Source organism: Rousettus aegyptiacus, unplaced genomic scaffold (assembly GCF_014176215.1).
Source record: "Rousettus aegyptiacus isolate mRouAeg1 unplaced genomic scaffold, mRouAeg1.p scaffold_m13_p_2, whole genome shotgun sequence".
NCBI classification, from domain to species: Eukaryota; Metazoa; Chordata; class Mammalia; order Chiroptera; family Pteropodidae; genus Rousettus; species Rousettus aegyptiacus.
In genome coordinates, this window is record NW_023416295.1 from 162859114 (window position 1) to 162877819 (window position 18706).

At 42.9% G+C, this 18706-nt stretch overlaps 1 protein-coding gene across 2 annotated transcripts in view; it reads right to left on the reverse strand.

Annotated features, from left to right (window-relative positions):
• Positions 1 to 18706, reverse strand: part of PAH (phenylalanine hydroxylase) — a 78052-nt gene that overhangs the window by 32482 nt on the left and 26864 nt on the right. For both annotated transcript variants that reach the window (XM_016127066.2, XM_016127065.2), the window contains exons 3-4: positions 17814 to 17921; positions 7124 to 7307 (exon numbers count right to left, since the gene is read on the reverse strand). In XM_016127066.2, coding sequence (XP_015982552.2) covers positions 7124 to 7307; positions 17814 to 17921 — 292 coding nt within the window. The remainder of the gene's footprint in view (positions 1 to 7123; positions 7308 to 17813; positions 17922 to 18706) is intronic.

The following is an 18706-nucleotide window of genomic DNA, read 5'->3' on the forward strand; positions in this document are numbered from 1 at the left end:
CCCAGCCAAAAACTGATAGCTATATTTTTTCCCCTTTAAAATTACATTTGTCGAGAGCTTATGATGCACCAGACACTGTGCTGAGCACTTCACTTCCACTGTCTGCTTTGATTCTCGAAGCAATCCCAGGAGGCGTACCACTGTTATTTCCGCTTTACCTGTGAGCAAACTGAAGCACAAAGAGATAAAGGGACTTGCTCAAGATCACGGAGCTCGGTGAGCTGGAAACAGAACCCTGCTGCTGTGTACTCAACCGCTCCACTGGGCTGGCTCAGAATGAGGTGGAGGCTATGGAGGGTCCTGATTTTTGATCCTAGTTCTCCCGCCTGGAGACGGAAAGGAGGTGATGATCTAAAACAGGAACTTAAAGGGATTTGAAGGTAATCCCTGAGACAGCCCCGGGTCCTCCCGCCTTTCATCCCAAACCTCCCTGGATTTAGGGGACTAACTTTTTCCCATCTAAATTCTTGCTTCCTCATAGACACCTTCACATTTCCTTCCTCTTCTTCAGTGAAGGTCTCAGGCCTCACTGCCAACCCGGTCTCACTGACAATGCTGGGAATACAGACTGATCCCAGTGACCCAGGCTTCTGTTTTGAAAAGTTAAATCAGATTAGTTCATTAATGACCTTTGCAAATACCTCAGTGGTGGGCTGGCCTCTGTGAACCCCTCCAGGGCCCTCACGGGCTGCCGGGCTTGGTGGTTAATGAATGACTTGGGCAGGCTGGTTCAACAGAGGCCCTCTGTGAAGCCAGAGGCACCGGGGGCAGGGGACAGATCATTAATAAATATTGATTTGGTTCCAAGGGAAGCAGCCCGCGGGAGAGCTGGCCCTGGACACCCACGTCGTAGTCTCATTAAGTCAGGGTCAACTGCTCAGCCCGACGCCAAGGGGCGGCTGGCTCAGGAGTGCTCCTAAGCCAAAGGCCCCCACAGGCCTGGCCAGAGCCTGCTTCCTGGCCAGCGAGTCAGAGCAAGGCTCTTAAATTTATAGCAGTGTAAGGTGCAGACTGGATTCCGTCTAACCCCCTCTGTCCAGCCAGATGTTCACCAGCCCCAGGGTTTAGCCAACAAGGCACCCAAGCTTGCCCCAGACTTCTGCCTCCAGCCTGTCTCAATGTGAGCAATAAATCCTGTTTCTTAGGCCCGAAATAGAAGGATGCTTTCACCCCTCTTCCCTGGCTCCTGGATGTCTCTCCTCCCAGGCAGTGGCCTCCAGCCCCCAAGGAAAGCACTGTGCTAACCCCAACTGTGCCCCCTAAGAGAGAAGGAATAGCTTGCCAACATCCTGCAAGAAGAAGACTTTTAATGGTTTTATTTTCCTTCTTTGAGGAGCTTCTGCTTCTTTTCTAGAGACAGAACTCCCTCAGGAAAGTCTTGGCAAGAATGAGTGAGCCAACTTCCGGCTGATAATGCCAAGCTCCCTCTCTCTCCTCCTCCTGGACCAAGCAGTGGCCGGGCATAGTGGCTGATCGGCAAAGCATTTGATCTCCCTGTCTACGTGTTAAAATGAGAATGAGAACCAGATGAGTAAAAGGGATCTAGCCATCAAGAGTGAAAATGTGTTGAAATGAATAAAAGGGGGGAATGAGTAAATGGATCTGAGTGAAATAATGAACAAATTAAAATGGCCTGCAAGTTCGCTTCTTGCAATCACCAGTCTAAGGTGGAACTATCTTCTCAATATCCTTTTGAAAATGTCACAAATCTCTGAAACGTATCTTGTGGCAGGTTGCTCGCTGTATCCCCAAATATCAAATTCTTCTTTCTGAGCTCTCATGTTGCACTGAGATTTCATTACCTGCCACTTACAACTGGAGTTACGGTCCACCTGCACTGGATCAAAAAGAAGACCTCTAAAACCTCTTCGTAGAATGTCCATCTCCCTCTAGAAGCCCTTCCCTGGCTCTGCTATCTTCAGAGAATCTGGGCCAGGCCTAAGGAGTAGGAGGACTTCACCAGCTGTCACCTTGGAGAGCAGAAACAAGGCTTAAGGGAATGAGACCCAGGAGAGGCAAAGGCCGAGTGCTGGGGGATATGGAGATCTGTCGAAACCAAAATCCCAGCCCCACCTGCCAGGACTTAGGGCAACATCAACACATCCAGCAAGCATCCAAGTAGACTGCAAAAGGCCATCAGTCCTGCGTGTTTTTTACGAACAATACTTGGTCTCCTGCAGGCCAGGGCATAAGCATCTACAGCCCTGAGAGACGCACACGGAGCCAATTGAAATGAATGGGAGGATAGAGGGAAGGAGGAAACGCCGCAGAGGAGCAGAGGACGGGAGAGAAGAAAGGCAGGCGCGGGCACAGGTGGCGGGAATGGGGAAACTTGACCCCCCTGGACCCCGCTCCAGCCTTAGGCAGCTTCTCTCTAAATGTTCTGATCTCTTTGGGAACCAGGATACCTTTGAAAGACTCTTTAAAAAAATAGGCATGTACGTGCAAGTGTACCATTGTGCCCACAATTCCAGGGGCTGTTTAGACTCCTCCGAGGAATGCTATCCTTCCCCCCTTGACACTCAGTCTGAAGCTTCAGCCTCACCATGGTGAGGCCCTTCAGGGCAGCAATCATGAAGCAGAAAAGAGAAAACTCAAGAGGCCGGGACAAGGGCAGGGCGTGTAAGAGGGGAGGAATAAGTAAAAGATGTTGCTTTTTGTCTTCTCGCAATATTTTTTTTCACCTAAATCATTGCTTCAGGAATTGATCCAAATGAAAAAAAAAAAAAGACAGATAGAATCCTAATTGCCTCTAGGATAGATAAATATAGATAGATAGATATGAGAGAGAGAGAGAGAGAGAGAGAGAGATTAATAAATGGCCCTCTGCTCCCCACAGAACAATCCAGACTCCCGTTGCTTCCACACCAAGACCCTCATAATCACTACAACTTGAACAAAATCCATTAGATTTTCATTTGCGCTTGGAAAATAACTCCCAAAAGTTAATTTTCTCGAAAGGTGATGATCCTGTAACTCTGTCAAGCCAAGATATTTTATCCGTCTGCTTCTCCTGTCTGCAATCTGTCTCTATGGAGGATTTTCCATCCTCCTCTAAATGCAATGTCATGCAGAAGACTCAAAGGGGAAGGTAAAAGGATTAGGAGATGGATCGATGGAAGATATTAATGCTCTTTCATGTTGGGTTGAAGAAGGATTTGAGGTCATCAGGAGAGAGAGTAGCAGGAGAATAGACCTCAAGTATTCAAAAGACTCTCTAAATTAAAATCCTATTAAACTCACATCGGCTTCTCCAGGAGGCATTTTAGAAGGTTGGGTGGGATTTCTTTAACCTGTCACCATAATGAACCTTCCCTTAAGCTGTTTTGGGTGGGAAACTTTAGCAATTAAGAAAGTGAAAAGTTTCATTTTCTATCACCCGCTTGGCCTTTTGAACGGTTTAAAAACTAGAGTGGAAAGTGGTTTCGCCTAATCGAATTGAGGGGTTCAGATCTCCCACTTCGACCTGCCGTCAGACTTGCCCCTGAGTTCGGAGCCCCTCCCTAAAAAGGGCATTTTGTCCAATGAAAAGAATCAAGGTTTTGGATCTGCGATGACACTTTTCTTCGCCTAATCATTCTCCCACTGAGTTCTACAGAAAGAACAACTCTGCAAAGTGCCGGCTGTTCCTCCTAAGAAGATCTATTTCTGGGCCCAGATTCCAGCTCACAGAAACTACCCCAGAACCCCGAAGGGCCCCTCTCTCTCCCCAGGTGCAAGGCAGTCCTGTTTCAGCATCACCTGCATCCCTAGATTGAGGTGAAGGTCAGGAAACCATGTTGGGTAGGAGCAAGCAGTATGGGATGGGGCGGCCTGCCTACCATCCGAAGGAAGAAGGGTCACAAAACATGTGTTGTTTTACAGGGTTAGTCCTAGCAGCTTTTTCTTCGCTAGATAGACTGTCAATTCAATTTTGAATATCAGTGCCCTGCTATTTTGAACCCCGCCAGGGAATCGAAACTGTGTTACGTTCAGCCTCGGTAAACCCAGGGATGACGACGTGATACCTCCGTGTGAAAACAGTGGCTTTTCCACTTTCACGTTTGCAGGGGTGTCCAGAGTCAAGCAGTGTAGCAGGGATCAAATCCCATCAGCCTTGACTCCACTGCAGCACCTGCCCCTCCACTGTATTCACCTGGCGTCCCATCACCCCCATCAGCTGGCGAGCTCCTCCAGAAAAGGCGATGTCGGCCCTCCCTCTCTCTCTCCGCTCCCAGCACGGTCCCAGCACGGTCCCTGGCTCCAAGCATCGCTGGACACAGGCGTTCCCACAAGTGCACAGAATTCACTCTGTGCCTTAAGGCGAGTCGCGAGCTCTGTTTTTTACAGTGAAAATGTACAGAGCCTGTTGGGCTGCATGACCTCTGAGGTCATTATTAAACCAGTTCTCAGAATCTCTGAAAAAAATACTTGGGTACAGGCTGGCTTTCCGTGACTCCTGTGCTCGGGCCACTTTAATGATCGTGATAATGGTAAGAAGAGGGGCCATCTGTGAAGCCCTTGAACGTGCTCTGCACTGTTCTCCATATTCCATGGGTGTTATTTCCTTAATCCTACGAGACAGAGTTACTCCTATCCTGTACAGTGGGAGGTTGCGAAGGTCCGTTACTTGCCCAAAGTTACACCAAGTGTGGTGCACTCTGGATTGGGAGTCTGAGCTCCTAACTATTCTTCCACGGCCCATTAAGAACCTTCTTTCTGAGCCTCCAGGTCAGGCTGCCAGCCTTTCAGCTGAACTACATACATCCTGCCTGGCTCCCCAAGGGGCCGCGTGCCTGCCTGTCAATCGCTTTGATTTCCTACCCCACGGCCCCAGCTGGCCGGGCCTCCACCTGCTCCAAGCAGAGGCAGAGCGTGGCCCCGGGGTCTAGCAGGCCCATTGTCCTGAGAGCCTGCAGCTCCTGTTGGGAGCAGGTGGCCGGAAAAGCAAAAGAGGACAGTCATCGGGGAAGCAGCGTGGAAGGCGGAAGGGGGAGGAAGGCAGACAGGGTTGATCTGAGGAGGAATTCTAAGTTCCCACCCCGGCGACCTGAGCCGGTGAGCATGGCTGTCCACCTCAGCAAGGGCAGAACCCTGGAATGGGTGACAGCCACAGGAGGACAAGGGCAGGAGAAGACGAGAGCTCTCCGAGGAAGGCCTTGGAGGTATCTTTTAAAAATCATCCCAGTGACCTGTGCTAAGAGGCAAGGCTTGTCTCATTTTAAAGCATCTCTGCCTATTGAAATGCTCTTTTCGGCTACAGAGACTGAAGTCCTCTTAACCTAAAGTCTTCAGTGTTTTTACAAATAAATAAATAAGTTTGATCTTACCATAGAAAAAAGTGTCTAATTATTTAGGAAAAATATAGTCCATCTCAGCAATTGCGCTGCTCCTAAGTGTTTATTCAAATGAGCTGAAAACCCATGTCCACATAAAAATCTACACATGTTTATAACAGCTTTATTCATAATCACCAAAATTTGGGAGGGGGGGAATAAAATGTCCTTCGATAGGCAAATGGATGAACAAAATGTGGTACATCCGTACAATGGAACATCATTCAGCACTAAAAGGAAATGAGCCATTAAGTCACAAAAAGACATGAAAGAACCTTAAATGCATGTTCCTAAGTGAAAGAAGCCAGTCTAAAAAGGCTACATACTCTATGATTCCAACTCTGTAACAGTCTGGAAATGTCAAAATCATAGAGAAAGTGAAAAAAAAAATCAATGTTTGCCAGAAGGACTAAGAAAGGAAGGAAGGATGAATAGGTGGAGCGTAGGGCCTTTGGGGGGCAGCGAAACCATTCTGCATGAGACTGTAATGGTGGGTACATGACATTATGCCCCACTGCCAATGACCAGGTCACGATCCACATTCGTCAAGACCAATAGCGCTGTACAATTCAAAGCGTGATCTCTAAACCATGGGCTTTCGTTAATAATAAGGTATCGCTATGGCTCTTTGATGATAACCAACGTACCACACTAATGCACGAAGTCAATAATAGGTGAAACTGGGGTGGGATTAGGGGAGGAGAAAGAGGGCATATGGGAACCTTGTCCTCTCTGCACAGTTTTTCTATAAACCTAAAACTGCTTCAAGAAATAAAAAGACTATTAAAAATAGTTCACCTGAATATGCTTTGTAGCCTAAAAAGCTTCCTCTGTATTCTTTTCAGGATGATCATAATCATAACCACCACCACATACTATCATTTATCCAGACAAGCGCTATTCTAAGCACTGTTTACATATGAGCTCACTGAACTCTCACAAAAGCCCCATGAAAGCAGTTACGGGCACTTGTCAGGGGTTTCAAAGTCAGTAAGCAGAAGAAGTAGGACTTGGACCGAAGTCTGTCCAACTCCAAGCCCATACTGGTAATGCCTACACTTTCTTGAGCTCCTTTTTGCCTTATCGCTGAGGGGACACCAATCAGCAGCACTTCGGCAAGTCGATAAGGAGGCAGAGCGAGTCTTGACGAGTCCTCAGTTTAATCATTCGCTCTGAAATGTTTGCTCAGCACCTGTGTTCTAAGCACTGGGCTAACCTCTGAGGGTATAAATATAAGAGAATGCCTGCCTATAAGGAGCTTATAATTTAGTGGAAGAGACAGATAAAAAGATAGGCGATGACAATGAAAGACCTAGGAACACGGAGCCAGGAGTCCCCAGCTCCAGAGCTGGCATATTATGAGGAGGACATGGGGATATCTCTCTAGTTGGAATGGAGATGATGATGGAGTTTGTCTTGAAGTTGTATTTACATAGAGAGCACCCTGGACACCTAACCATCCCACCTCTGGAGATAGGAGATTGAAAACGTGATACCCCAGGAACAAAATATATATATATAAATATAAATAAATAAATAAATAAATAAATAAATAAATATATAAATATATATATATATATAAATTTCAGCAACAGAAAGAAAATGACTAATATAATAGCTATCCTGAGGAAAGGGAAAAGGACTAGCTTTTGTTAAATATCTAAAGTATGCTAGGCACTTGTCTAGGTCCTAAACTATATCCTCTCCCTTTCTCCCCCAATGGTCTTCCAGGGGATGTCTGATTTTTGCCATTATTTTATGAATAGATAGTAGAGTCGCTGGTATTACAAAATTCCTCTGTTTCTCACCTGTGTTTCTCTTCTCCTCTCGGGAAAGCTCATACACGGTGACACCAATGTCATTCCTCAAGATCTTGAGGATGTTGGACAGAACAGGAGTGCTGCATTTATCCAGACAGGTGAAAAATTCATACTCGTCTTTCTTTAAGTGTGAAGGTTTGGATTCAATGTGGGTCAGGTTTATATTATTCTCCTAGAAAAGAGAATGGGAAGAGTGAAGGGGACAGTCATGGGGTTAACAGACCAAACACGCAACACATGGAAATGCAGACAGAAAAGGATTTGTTGTTGTTATTATTATTATTATTATTATTATTATTATTATTAGAGTAGAAGAAAGCATTTAAAGTTGCACATGTTTGTTTGTTTGTTTGTTTGTTTGCAAAACCAAATAACAACTGGCACAAGATGGGGTAAATGGTTCCAATGCTGCAGAATTTAACCACATAGAAATCTGCTGATATTGATATAGAATATTGATGGGTTCTCATGTCTAGGACAGTGGTTGCCAAAAATATTTACATAGGAAAAAAAACTCCTTTCCCAAGTTAAATCCCATAGAATCTCAATAATGATATCTCAGTAAGTAAATAATACAGAAGCAACTTTGTTCTGCTTGAAGAGGACCCACAGGAATCAGGCTTATTGGGTTTAAATTCAAGTAGCTTAATTATTTTAAACAATTTACTTTCATTTCCAACCTCAGTTCTTCCATGTGTAATTTGGGTGTATTAGTGATACCTGCTTCACAAAGTTGTTGGGAACATTGGATGAGGTGATCAAGCACACTGCCAGGTACATGATAAATGCTCAGTAAAAATTATCTAGTATAATCACCACTCATATTTTTATATGATTACTTTTTGTTCAAATATACAATGAATGTATGTGATGCACTTGATTACTCTCCTAGATGGTTGAGATACATCAGCGAACAAAACAAAGAAATTTTCTTTTCCAAAGCTTATATTTTTAGAGAGCGGGAGACAAAGACAATCAATGTAAAAGATAACTGATTTACATATTATTTTATAATGATAAGCGCTAAGGAAAAAATGCAAGACAGAGCAGAGTGAAGAGGACAGGGAGTCCTGGGTGGGGTGGGGCAGACTGCAGTATTTAACAGGGTGAACACCTGAGGCCTCGCGGTATTTAACAGGGTGAACACATGAGGCCTCGTTGAGAAAAGGAGATTCAAGTACACGTTTTTATTCAATGCCACAAAAATAACAATTACTCACAGCTACTCAACTTCAATGTCTCTAGCTGGTGATATTGTAGCTATTATGGGTTTCATCATTAAAAAAAAAAAACATATACTTAAATTGGTCTTCAAATTTAAGTGCATAGCAAATTATCTGCTATTTATTCAGAAAGTCTGTGATTTCATAGATAGTACTGTTCATTGTGAAGAAAATGAAGGAGTACCCTCTACGCTTTATTAAAATAGATAGGAGTTAACCCAAAGATTTAAATCAACAAATGTACCCTGAAAAAATAATGTTTGACTTGAATAACTCGACAATTTCAAAAACAAACTTCATCGAAACTGTAGTTCAAGAAGTGTATTTTCTCCCTTGATGGTTAAGGACATGTGGTTGAAGACACGGACAATCACAATAATGATACCTTTTCACTCTGAATGTCACTTAACAGCTTAGAATTATGTTCTGTGGCCTCCCAAACAATGCTTTGAGAAGGTTAAAGGAGATGTAATGAGTGAAATCAGCGGTGAAGGTGCTTTGCCAAAAGTGGCAGGAGAGGCCCATTTTTTCTGAATTCAGAGTCCTTGTTCTAACCACGCCGCCTTTTCCTGCCAGGCACACAGGGAGCGTTCCCCAAGTATCACCTTTTACTGTGATCATGACTACAAGGCTAAGTACACAAAAATGAAAACCTTTGGGTGTAGTCCCACACAGGGACCCGTCCTGCTCTTCCTTCCTCATAATCCAGTGGGGTGCATGATGGGGTCATTGTCTGTGGGCTGCAGATGCAGAGAACACAGCCCTGACAGCGATGCCAGCTTACCCAGCGTGAGGATACTGACCAGACAGAGAGAACGTGGAGGAGGGAAGGCCAGAGAGAGAAAGAGAGAGAGAGAGAGAGAGAGAGAGAGAGAGAGAGAGAGAGAGAGAGGTTGCTCTGAAGCTTTCTAGGCAAACTTCCTAAAAAAAGCAAAGCATAACATCATCATTCTTCTTGGCTAAGGAAAAAGCTCCACCTGCTCTTTTTCCTAAGTTGAAACTTCAAAAGAAGAAATGACCAATCCCTGCCTCGTGGAGAGCAGAGAACACAGCAAAGCCGGAAGCCAGGAATGTACACACTTCTGGCAAGTTTATTTGCTGACCAAGGGAAGTCAGTGGTGTGTGCAGGGAGGGGGCGAAGGGTGGACGAAGGGCTGCAAGGCTGACTATAGGCTGGCGGTGTTCACCGCCCACACCCCGCCCCTGGCAACAGCGCTTCCAGGGAGAACAGCCATAAAACGATTCGATTGATGCCCCAAGACTCAGTTTCTGTAATTCTCGAGACCTAACTTAAGAGGAAATTTTTTACCAAAGTTTGTAAACTAACTAAATTCCCACAATAGAGGAATGTTAGGTGGACTATAATATAATCACTCAGTGGAGATTATTAAAAAGCAAGTAGTACCGCCCCCTCTCACATAAAACGAAATGTCAGCAATCACTCTGGGGTGCGTCGACAGTGGTGGTCTCTAGATAATGAGCTTAGACATGGTTTTGTTTTCCTTTTTCTATTTTTTTTTGTATCATAGTTCAGTTTTTCTTAAAACAACATTTATTACTTTTATAATGAAAAATTCACTTTATCTTCTACATGGTTATAATGACAACCACTTGGGAAAATACTAACGATGGACATAGGTATGTGATAATTGAAACATATTTGAAAAAAATTATGCCTTGCCTCACTTCCAAAAAAAAAAAAAGAAAGAAAGAAGTCCATCAAGGTGAATTATAACAAGTTTATGTATAACTTCTATTTATTTGCCAAAAGTCTTATAATATTACTTATATAATGAAAAGAAAAGTATATCTTCTGAACATGAGCGAAGTTTCTGGCTAAGAACATCCAGCCAAATTCTTTAACTATTTCTTTCCCATTTGAATCAATTTGTTATTAATTATCTCTAGTTTGTCATTCAATTTCCATACTAGTTTTTCCAGCTCATCGGTGTGGATATTTAGATACCAATAATTTTGGTTGCTAAGCGAAACTCTAGGAATGACCCTCCAAAACCGACTATGATCCTGGTTACCTTTCAGTAAATGAATTTTTATTTTTAAACAAGGGTTCTATGCAGGTTTATGAACCTGACCCATACACACTCACAACATCTTTAGGTGAGGGCTAAAGAAAGGAAAACTTTCTGTTAGTTCACATGGACACCTGGGCAGAGGCAAGAAAGGTGTGGAGTTAGACATTTCAAAGGCAGTTTCATAACCTGTCCGATAGCTAATTCATGCATATACGATAGCAGTGTAGCAGCTTAATTACTCAGAACTCTCAAACTGAGAGTGTGGGACCAGAGACAAGTAAAGTGAAATGAATAGTCTGTTTTGATGAGGATTGATCAGAAACCACCTTCTGTTCCCATTCTTGAGGAAAATTTTTTCTACAGGGAATTCGATCACAAGTGATTAAAACGATAAATACTCAGAATTCACAATGGTGAAAAATGGATTTTTCCTTCTAGGTCTTATCTTGACCTCAAGCTTAGGGCTTCCTTCCTCTTCTCCTCGATTTCATTGCTTGAGACAAGGAGATAGTATAGGGAAAAGAGTGTGGGCTTTGGAACTAATCTGAGTGCAAATTCTGGTTCAGCTACTCACTACCTTTGGACACGTTAGTTGGCCAATTCTGAACTTCCGTTTATTCATGTAACGATGATACTATTATTACCTGACAGCTTAATGAGAATTAAAAAGAGAAAAAGCACAATGTCGGCTTCATTCATAGGTATTCGGTAAGAACTCATGATACTCTGCCCCTCTCAGCTGGGTATAGATACACAGTTCCCTGGGAATCGAAGCACATTAAGTTTTATGAGTCATTTTACCCTTTAATATTTGCTTTACTCTAAACTTTTCTCAGCTCCTTTCCTGAGAGCATGTTTCAGAAAAGAGAAGGAAAAAGTGAGCATATTTTCAGATGAGACTGGCCTGAATACAGGACAGCTTCTTGGACCACAACATGCTGCTGCCTTGGAGTAAGCATCAAGGAAGTTATGTCATGGCCTATTTCAGAGGTAACGGCAAAGTCATTCACAAAGAATGTCCCAAATCATTGGTCTCATGTAAGCAGACAGGAACTTTTGATAACTCATGCAATCAAGCACCTTCCGTGCGCCAAACATTGTTCTAGGTGCTGGGGTCGAACGGTGAACAAAGTAAGAAAAAAAAAAAACTCCCTGCCCTCGGGAGCTTACATTCTTGAAGGAGGAAATAAACAGTAATGGTGATGAGTTAAATATCATCTTCAAATGGAATGAAAATAAAAAATAAAACGGGAAGGAAGGATTAGTTATTCCAGGGGTTCAACAGCAGTGCCGTTTTAAACAGTGTGGTCAGGAAGGACTCAAAAAATCAACGGGTGACATTTGAGCATAGACCGGAAGCCAGTGAGGTAGTAAGCCACGCGAGAACAGAACGTGCAAGGGTCCTGCGGTTACAACTGAGGAGGCCTGTGTGACTGGGGGACCAGTGTGACTGGGGCGGAGTGAGCAAAAGGGACGGTGACAGGACACGAGGCAGGGAAGTAACCGGCAATAGACCATGGAAGACTTTGCTGGCCATGACCTAAACTTTGGGTTACGCGCCAAGGGAAACGAGACGCATTGGGAGACAATCAGCAGAAGAGACATCCTCGGACTCGTATTTTAAAAGGAGCAACCTGGCAGGTGTTTTAAGACTAAACAGTAGTGGGGCAAGGGCAGAACCAGTCTGGAGGCTACCACAGTGTTTGGGGTGAGAAACGATAGTTACAAAGATTAGAGAAGACATCTCCTGGAGGTTGCAGGTGGGTGTCTTATATATGTAACTGATCTCGTCTTGTGACATGGCCAGCAGCAGCCCTGACTGATCAAGAGTTGGGAAATTAAACCTGCTGGGATGAACAGGAAACCAAAAGCATTCTAGAGGAGGCTCCCGATTACCCCCACCCTAGCGCGGAGGAGAGTTCTTGGGCAGGTTCAAGCTGGCCTTTCAGTAGGATTCACATCCCGAAGACCGCCCTTTGGGATCCTACTCTTGCTCGCTCCGGAAGTGTCTCTGTTGTAATCGCTTGGTCTTTTCTCTCTTCGGCCTTCTCCTCCTTTGTTAGGGTTACTTCTTCCCCACCCTCCCCTCCATGCCGTTGGGGTTGCGTCCCTTTCTGGGAAGAGCTGGGGTACAGGCTTAATCCAACCTCTTTTCAAGGCTTTGGAGAAAAAAAGACTTTCTTTACGTTTCTCTTTCTACATCTTTTCTCGTCCCCAGAGTGATAAGATCTGTGGCCTGCTCCAATCCAGGCTAGCGAAGAACCATCCCAATGTACATGCCATCAGTGGGCCACAGCACTGCGTCCAAACGGTCACAGTGTAAGATTTCACTTCATTAGGAAAGTTTAAAGAGTAAGTTCCTTGTTGCTCTTTCTCAAGTGTCCAGCTCTGAACTATTCAGCAGCTACAAACAGTTTTCCGTCTGAGGTTCTTCTCACCAATAAACAGGTCATCGAACCTGTACAAAATGTTTAGGGCAGCCCCGTCTAGATGGACAAACAGTGGAAACCACCTCAGTATCCACCAGCAGGAAATGAATAAGGTGCAACCACACAATGGAATATATAGAGCAGAAAGTGAGTAAGCAAGAACCGTATGGACAAATTCGCTACCCTCTCTCTGCTCAAGATATTCTTGTCTTTACTCTCACTTCAAAAAAGCTGCCAAAGGAGAGTTACAACATGAGTGCAATGTTATGAAGTTTAAAAGCTTGCAAAATGATGCCAGGCATCACAAATGGATATCTATATATAACAATGTATAAAATGACACATGAGGATAGCGTATGTTAAATTCAGACTAATAGCTCCCCTGAGGTGGGAGGTGGGGGTGGTGTATGGGGGAAGGAGTACCCAGGGATATTAGTTAATTTTACAATGTTTTATTTAAACAGAAAGTGAGTTACATGGATGTTCTCTATCTGTATTTCTGGGTTTTTAAGAAATGAAAAAGTCATCTGAGTTGTAAGAGCTTTTTTGCTCCAGTGGAATTCAAATCTCTTCTTATCTTAATTAAAGAAGAACATTTTACTGCCTTCGACCAAAGGCCACAGAGGAGTAAAAGCGATCGTTGTGATTCAGTCTCAATCCTATACTTAACACAAGGCTCAGGGGTCACGCGAAGGCCTTAAAGTCCAAACTTTAGAGTAATGAACCACTCACCTGCCTGGATGACCCCTCTGCAACCCAGCCTCTGCCCCCAGGAATGCTGAGATTGGCAGATTGAGGATTTTGTGAACTGACCATTTCTTTATTCTCTCATTTCAGGTCATTTATTTCTTCACTCTGGAATTTACTTCCCCCCGGCTCTCCACTGCTCAACTCTTTCACGTTTCTGCTTAAACATTACATCTACGAGCAGCCTCCTCCGGCTGGCTTTGTCTCAAGGCTGGGTTAAGAACACTCATGGAACCCTAAGTCCTTCTAAGGTCTGTGGGGGCGGAGAATGACTGCCTGGCTCACCCCACCCTCACCGGCACCTACACAGGGTTTGACAACAGTAAATATTCAAAAAATATTAACTGAATATGTAAATGAGAGAGTATGAGCTCCCTGAACATTTGAGGAGGGAAAGATGTGGTCATCTGGGCAGAGGTGGAGTACAGGAAGTGGACGTGACAACCAGAATGTGCCTTTCCCATTTGTTTCCAAAGACCATTCTACTGTGAAAACGGAGGGGGAAATCGGGAGCGATTTTTAGCTCCAAGTGTCTAGGCAGCTCGCTTCATCTACACTCCTGCGTCTCCATCACTTAAACGATGCTGATGGAGCATATCCACGCACTTCGGAGCTCTACATAGCTGCGGATTTGCGTGTTCTCTTCCCCAGAGAACACACAGTAAGGTGATCCATGGAGTGCTGGTGGAGGGAGGGAGACCTCTTCTGTGCAACTTCCCCAAGGAGTCTGCTTCTAATTTTATAGCCCATTACTAAGCCACTTGCAGTAAAGACTCTCAAGAGACTATTTTTTTTCTCCTAAGAAAATGCAGGACACGAAGTCTAAAAACTGGAGAGCTATGAAAATATTTTAATAAATGCGTTTTTGAAAAAAGGGGGCTAGAACAATTTGCTGAGAACAGTGGGACATCTGCAGGTTAGCAGGTAGAGGTTTGGGTGTATTCCTAATTGCTAGGTCCCAATTCACTAAAACATCTCCTCCTTTCCCCCCACCTCCCATCCAACACATGTAAACACAGCACTTCTGCATCTCTGTTACAAACATCAAACCCACTGAGCTGCATTCTGATGGCGTTACTAGCTGAGGCTACCAAGCCACAAGCCCCTGAGCAAGCAACAGCATCTCTTAAAGGGAGGGTGGTGACTTTGGTGCTAATCATCTGAGAAAAAGATGGGCTCCTGCAGGGAATGAAACCTGGCCTCTCCGCAGACTTCGCTTTTTCTTTGAGGAGCTAAGATGCCTTGTATGGGCTCCTGGTGGTTAGGGGCTCAGACAGCGGCCACCACGTGGAGTACACATATTAAGAACTACTCTTTAGAATGTACAGCTTATGAACTTGATCTGTATATATTAACAAATATATATCTCAAAAATGTCGCATTCAAAACTATATACAGAGCGATTCTTACAGAACACTTAATGTGTAACTACTCTGGGGGTTTTACAAGCATTACAGTCATTTAATATTCAGAACTACGCTGTGAAGTGGATGCTATTATTATTTCCATTTACAGATAAGAAACTAAAGCACAGAGAGATGAAACAACGCTCCCAAAACCACAGCCCTGTCTCCCCAGAGTCCACGCTCTTGGTCGCTCTGTTGAACTGACTAAAAGAGGTTACACAGAATAATGTGCATGATACCTTGTCAATATCAACATCGCGTTTTAAAGGACCAGAAGGAAAACTCCTAAACTCATCACAATGTTTTCTTGGCTAGGAAGTTTGCAGGAAGACAGGATTGAAGGGAGGACGGAAAGGACTATAGTTGTATCTTTAATGTTCTCTCTATATTTTTAAGAACAATATGTTAATTTGTAATTTTGGAAATTATAATCATGCATGAAAAAAGAAAGTGAATGTGTTAAAATGTTTACAGTGGTTGATTATGGATGGTGGGATTATGTATGTGTAGTTTTTTAATTTTTTTGTACATCGACATATATTTTAATTTGAAAAAAGAATAAAATAGCTAGTAAGAGATACCCCTCCCTCCAGAGAGTGGGAGGATGGGGCCAGAATATTTGCATCTTTAAAAACACGAGACGTGCTTCAGATATGCAGGGACAGCTGTGTTTGGCAGAGGTGTGGGGTGTCAGAGAACTCATGGGCTTTGGGGCCCAAGAGCCAGAGTTCAATCTCATCCCTACTAGATGTCTGCCTAGCAGAACACCAGTTTCCTCATTTGTAAAGTGGAGTACTACCGTCTTCGCCAAGCTGAATGAGAATCAAAGGTAGTATCATCCATGTCTGTCTTATCACATAATGTGGTTTCACAGATGCTGGAGTAAGATTTTCTTCCTTGCCTTGGCACTTTGAATGATTATAACCTAACTCTGCATTTTGCCAGGCTGTTAATAAGGATAAAAGGTATGCTGGCCCGTGCATCTGGAAAAAAAAAATCTGGGGGCCATCTGGAAAAAAAAAAATCAATGCGCACTAACAACCACCCTTTTGCCAATCATCCAGTACACGAACCTGTTTCCTCTTTTATGAATGTGGATAATAACACCACTTATTGACCAGGGCAACTGAGATTTTGAATAATGCTTTAAAAAATTCACCCAGATGATGCACACACAGTGCAATATACCGATGATGTATTATAGAATTAATTGTACACCTGAAACTTATATAATGTTACTAACCAATGTCACCCCAATAAATTCAATTTTTAAAAAAGTTCATCTGCCGCAACACACACACACTCCTTGGATACATTCTATCCAGTCTAGGTAATTCAGTTATTTGTGGTTTATTTATTAAGTCGAAACATCCTATTAATTTACCATTATTTAACTTATTAACCCTGATTAAGGCCTGACCTCTCAAGAGGAAAATTCTAGTTAACTGGACAATGCAAAATGTTACCAAATGAGCACTTTACAGATATATTATTTGTCATTCAGAAAGCACTGTCTCTCTTCTCAATTCATTGCTTGCTCTCACTCAGGCAGACATTCCCCCACTCCTGCCCCCTTTTTGGATAGCCAACTTTAATTTCTTTTAAAGAGACTTTATTGTTTTTAATCCATTTTAGATTTACAGAAAACTTGAGAGGATAGTACAGAGGATTCCCACATACTCTACTCCCAGTTTCCCCTATTATTAATGATGAAATGGTAATGAACCAATATAGATGCATTATCATAAACTAAAGACCATACTGTAATTGAATTTTTTAAATCTATGTCTAATGTCCTTTTTCTGTTCGAGGATCCCATTTAGGATGCCGTATTACATTTAGTCATCATGTCCCTTAAGGCTCCTCTTGGCTATGACGATTTCTCAAGCTATTCCTTCCTTTTGATGACCTTGACAGTGTAAGGTGTACAGGTCAGATAGTTTTGTCTAACGTCCCTTAACTTGGATTTGTTGCATGTTTTTCTCATGGTTAGACTGGGGTTATTGGTTTGAGGAAGGCAGACCACAGGGTAAAGTGCCGTTCTCATCACATCAGATCAAGTGTGCATACTATCTGCCTGACTTTTCACTGTTGATGTCGACCATGATCATCTGACTGAGATACTGTTCGTTGGGTTCTCCACTGAAAAGTTCCTGTCTTCTCCCCTTTTCATACTGTTTCCTTTGGAAGAAAGTTACTCTGTGATGTGCACACTCAAGGAGAGGGGAGTTATACTTTTCTTTCTGTATGTGGTCACCAGATTTAATTTATTAAAGAACTCAGGATGAATGAAAACTTGATTGGCTCAAAAATATCCCCTCTGAAAATCTAGGGCAAAAGAGTATAAGAGTCTAATTTATTTTGCTTATATTTAAATTTAATTTCATTCTTAATCGAACATGTAATATATAAAAAATTGACATCTGTAGAGGATATAAGATGGTGGCTAAGTTTCCCTGCCTTCAGAGACTACGCTTAGGGCCAAACAGAAATATATACACTTAAGGCAAACAAGCACCACACTTAAAAGTGACAAGTGCTTTGAGAAATTGAGGGCATAATAATTAGTTCAAGGAAAGTTTGATCAAAGAAGTCTGAAGCTGCGGCTGGCTTCCTGGGCGTGCACCCAGTGATTCTGAATGATTCTGAGTATGAATGCAGAATCCGAAGCTCAAAGAGAATGAAAGACTTAACGAAAGTCACACAGTCAATTAATATAAGAGCCTAAGCTGAAAATCAAGTCTTCCGGTTACAGATCCTGTGTTCGCTGCATCCAACTAGAAAATGACACAGAAGTCAGCAATTCCATTAACCAAGGCAGAAACGAGTACAACTCTTACCTCAAACAACTGCAAGACTCTGGCCAGCGCACCAACTTCTTCTTTGAGGGAGAAGATCAGTGCTATGGTACCATTTTTATCAGCGTTGTCTTCATCATTGCCTTTCTCCTACAGGATTATATACACTTGGTTAAAATGTTGTCCACAGTTTAGCAATTCATCACTATGAGATGTGCAAGGGGGAGGCCATTATGAACTCTTTCTTCCAGTTAAACCTTGGCAGATAGTGAGTTACCTATCTTCTATACAGAAACACGTAGTGTGGTGGTAAATCAGTAAGTCAAGGGCAGTGATATTCTCAACGATGCTTCTAGGTCAGATTTTGACTTTAGGAAGTTTCAATTATTCGCTGTTGTGACCAGTCACTCTATAGATTCAATACCTTTTAATGGGTTCCTACCAAGTGTCAGGTGACAGTGTTCTGAGAGATAGAAAGGTGAATGAGACAATGCCTCATCCTTCAGAGCTCAGAATTGGGCTTAATAGATTCACAGGAAACCAAATAACTAAAAAAAGATCCTTAGAGGTGGTTCAAAAAGTGTCCCCAGGAAAACACTGAAAAATACACCATGTAAAGTCCTAAAAATATAACGCACGGAGGCTTTTGAGTCTAAAGACCTGGTTTGGGATCCTCTCTTTTCCATTTACCAGCTGGACCACTACAGATAAATCATTTAGCCTTCTTATTTTCCCCATCTGTAAAATCATGCTAATAATAAGCCCCATCAAAAACAGCACTCAGATGATGAAAAAAGAAAAAAGATAAAATAGTTTAAGTAGCATAATAAGATAAGTTTATAAAAATGATGGAAATATTGTAAATACACAAGATTGAATTCTTGGCCTTGGCCAAAGATCTCAAGGAAGCATTATTGTTCTCGTACACAAGGATC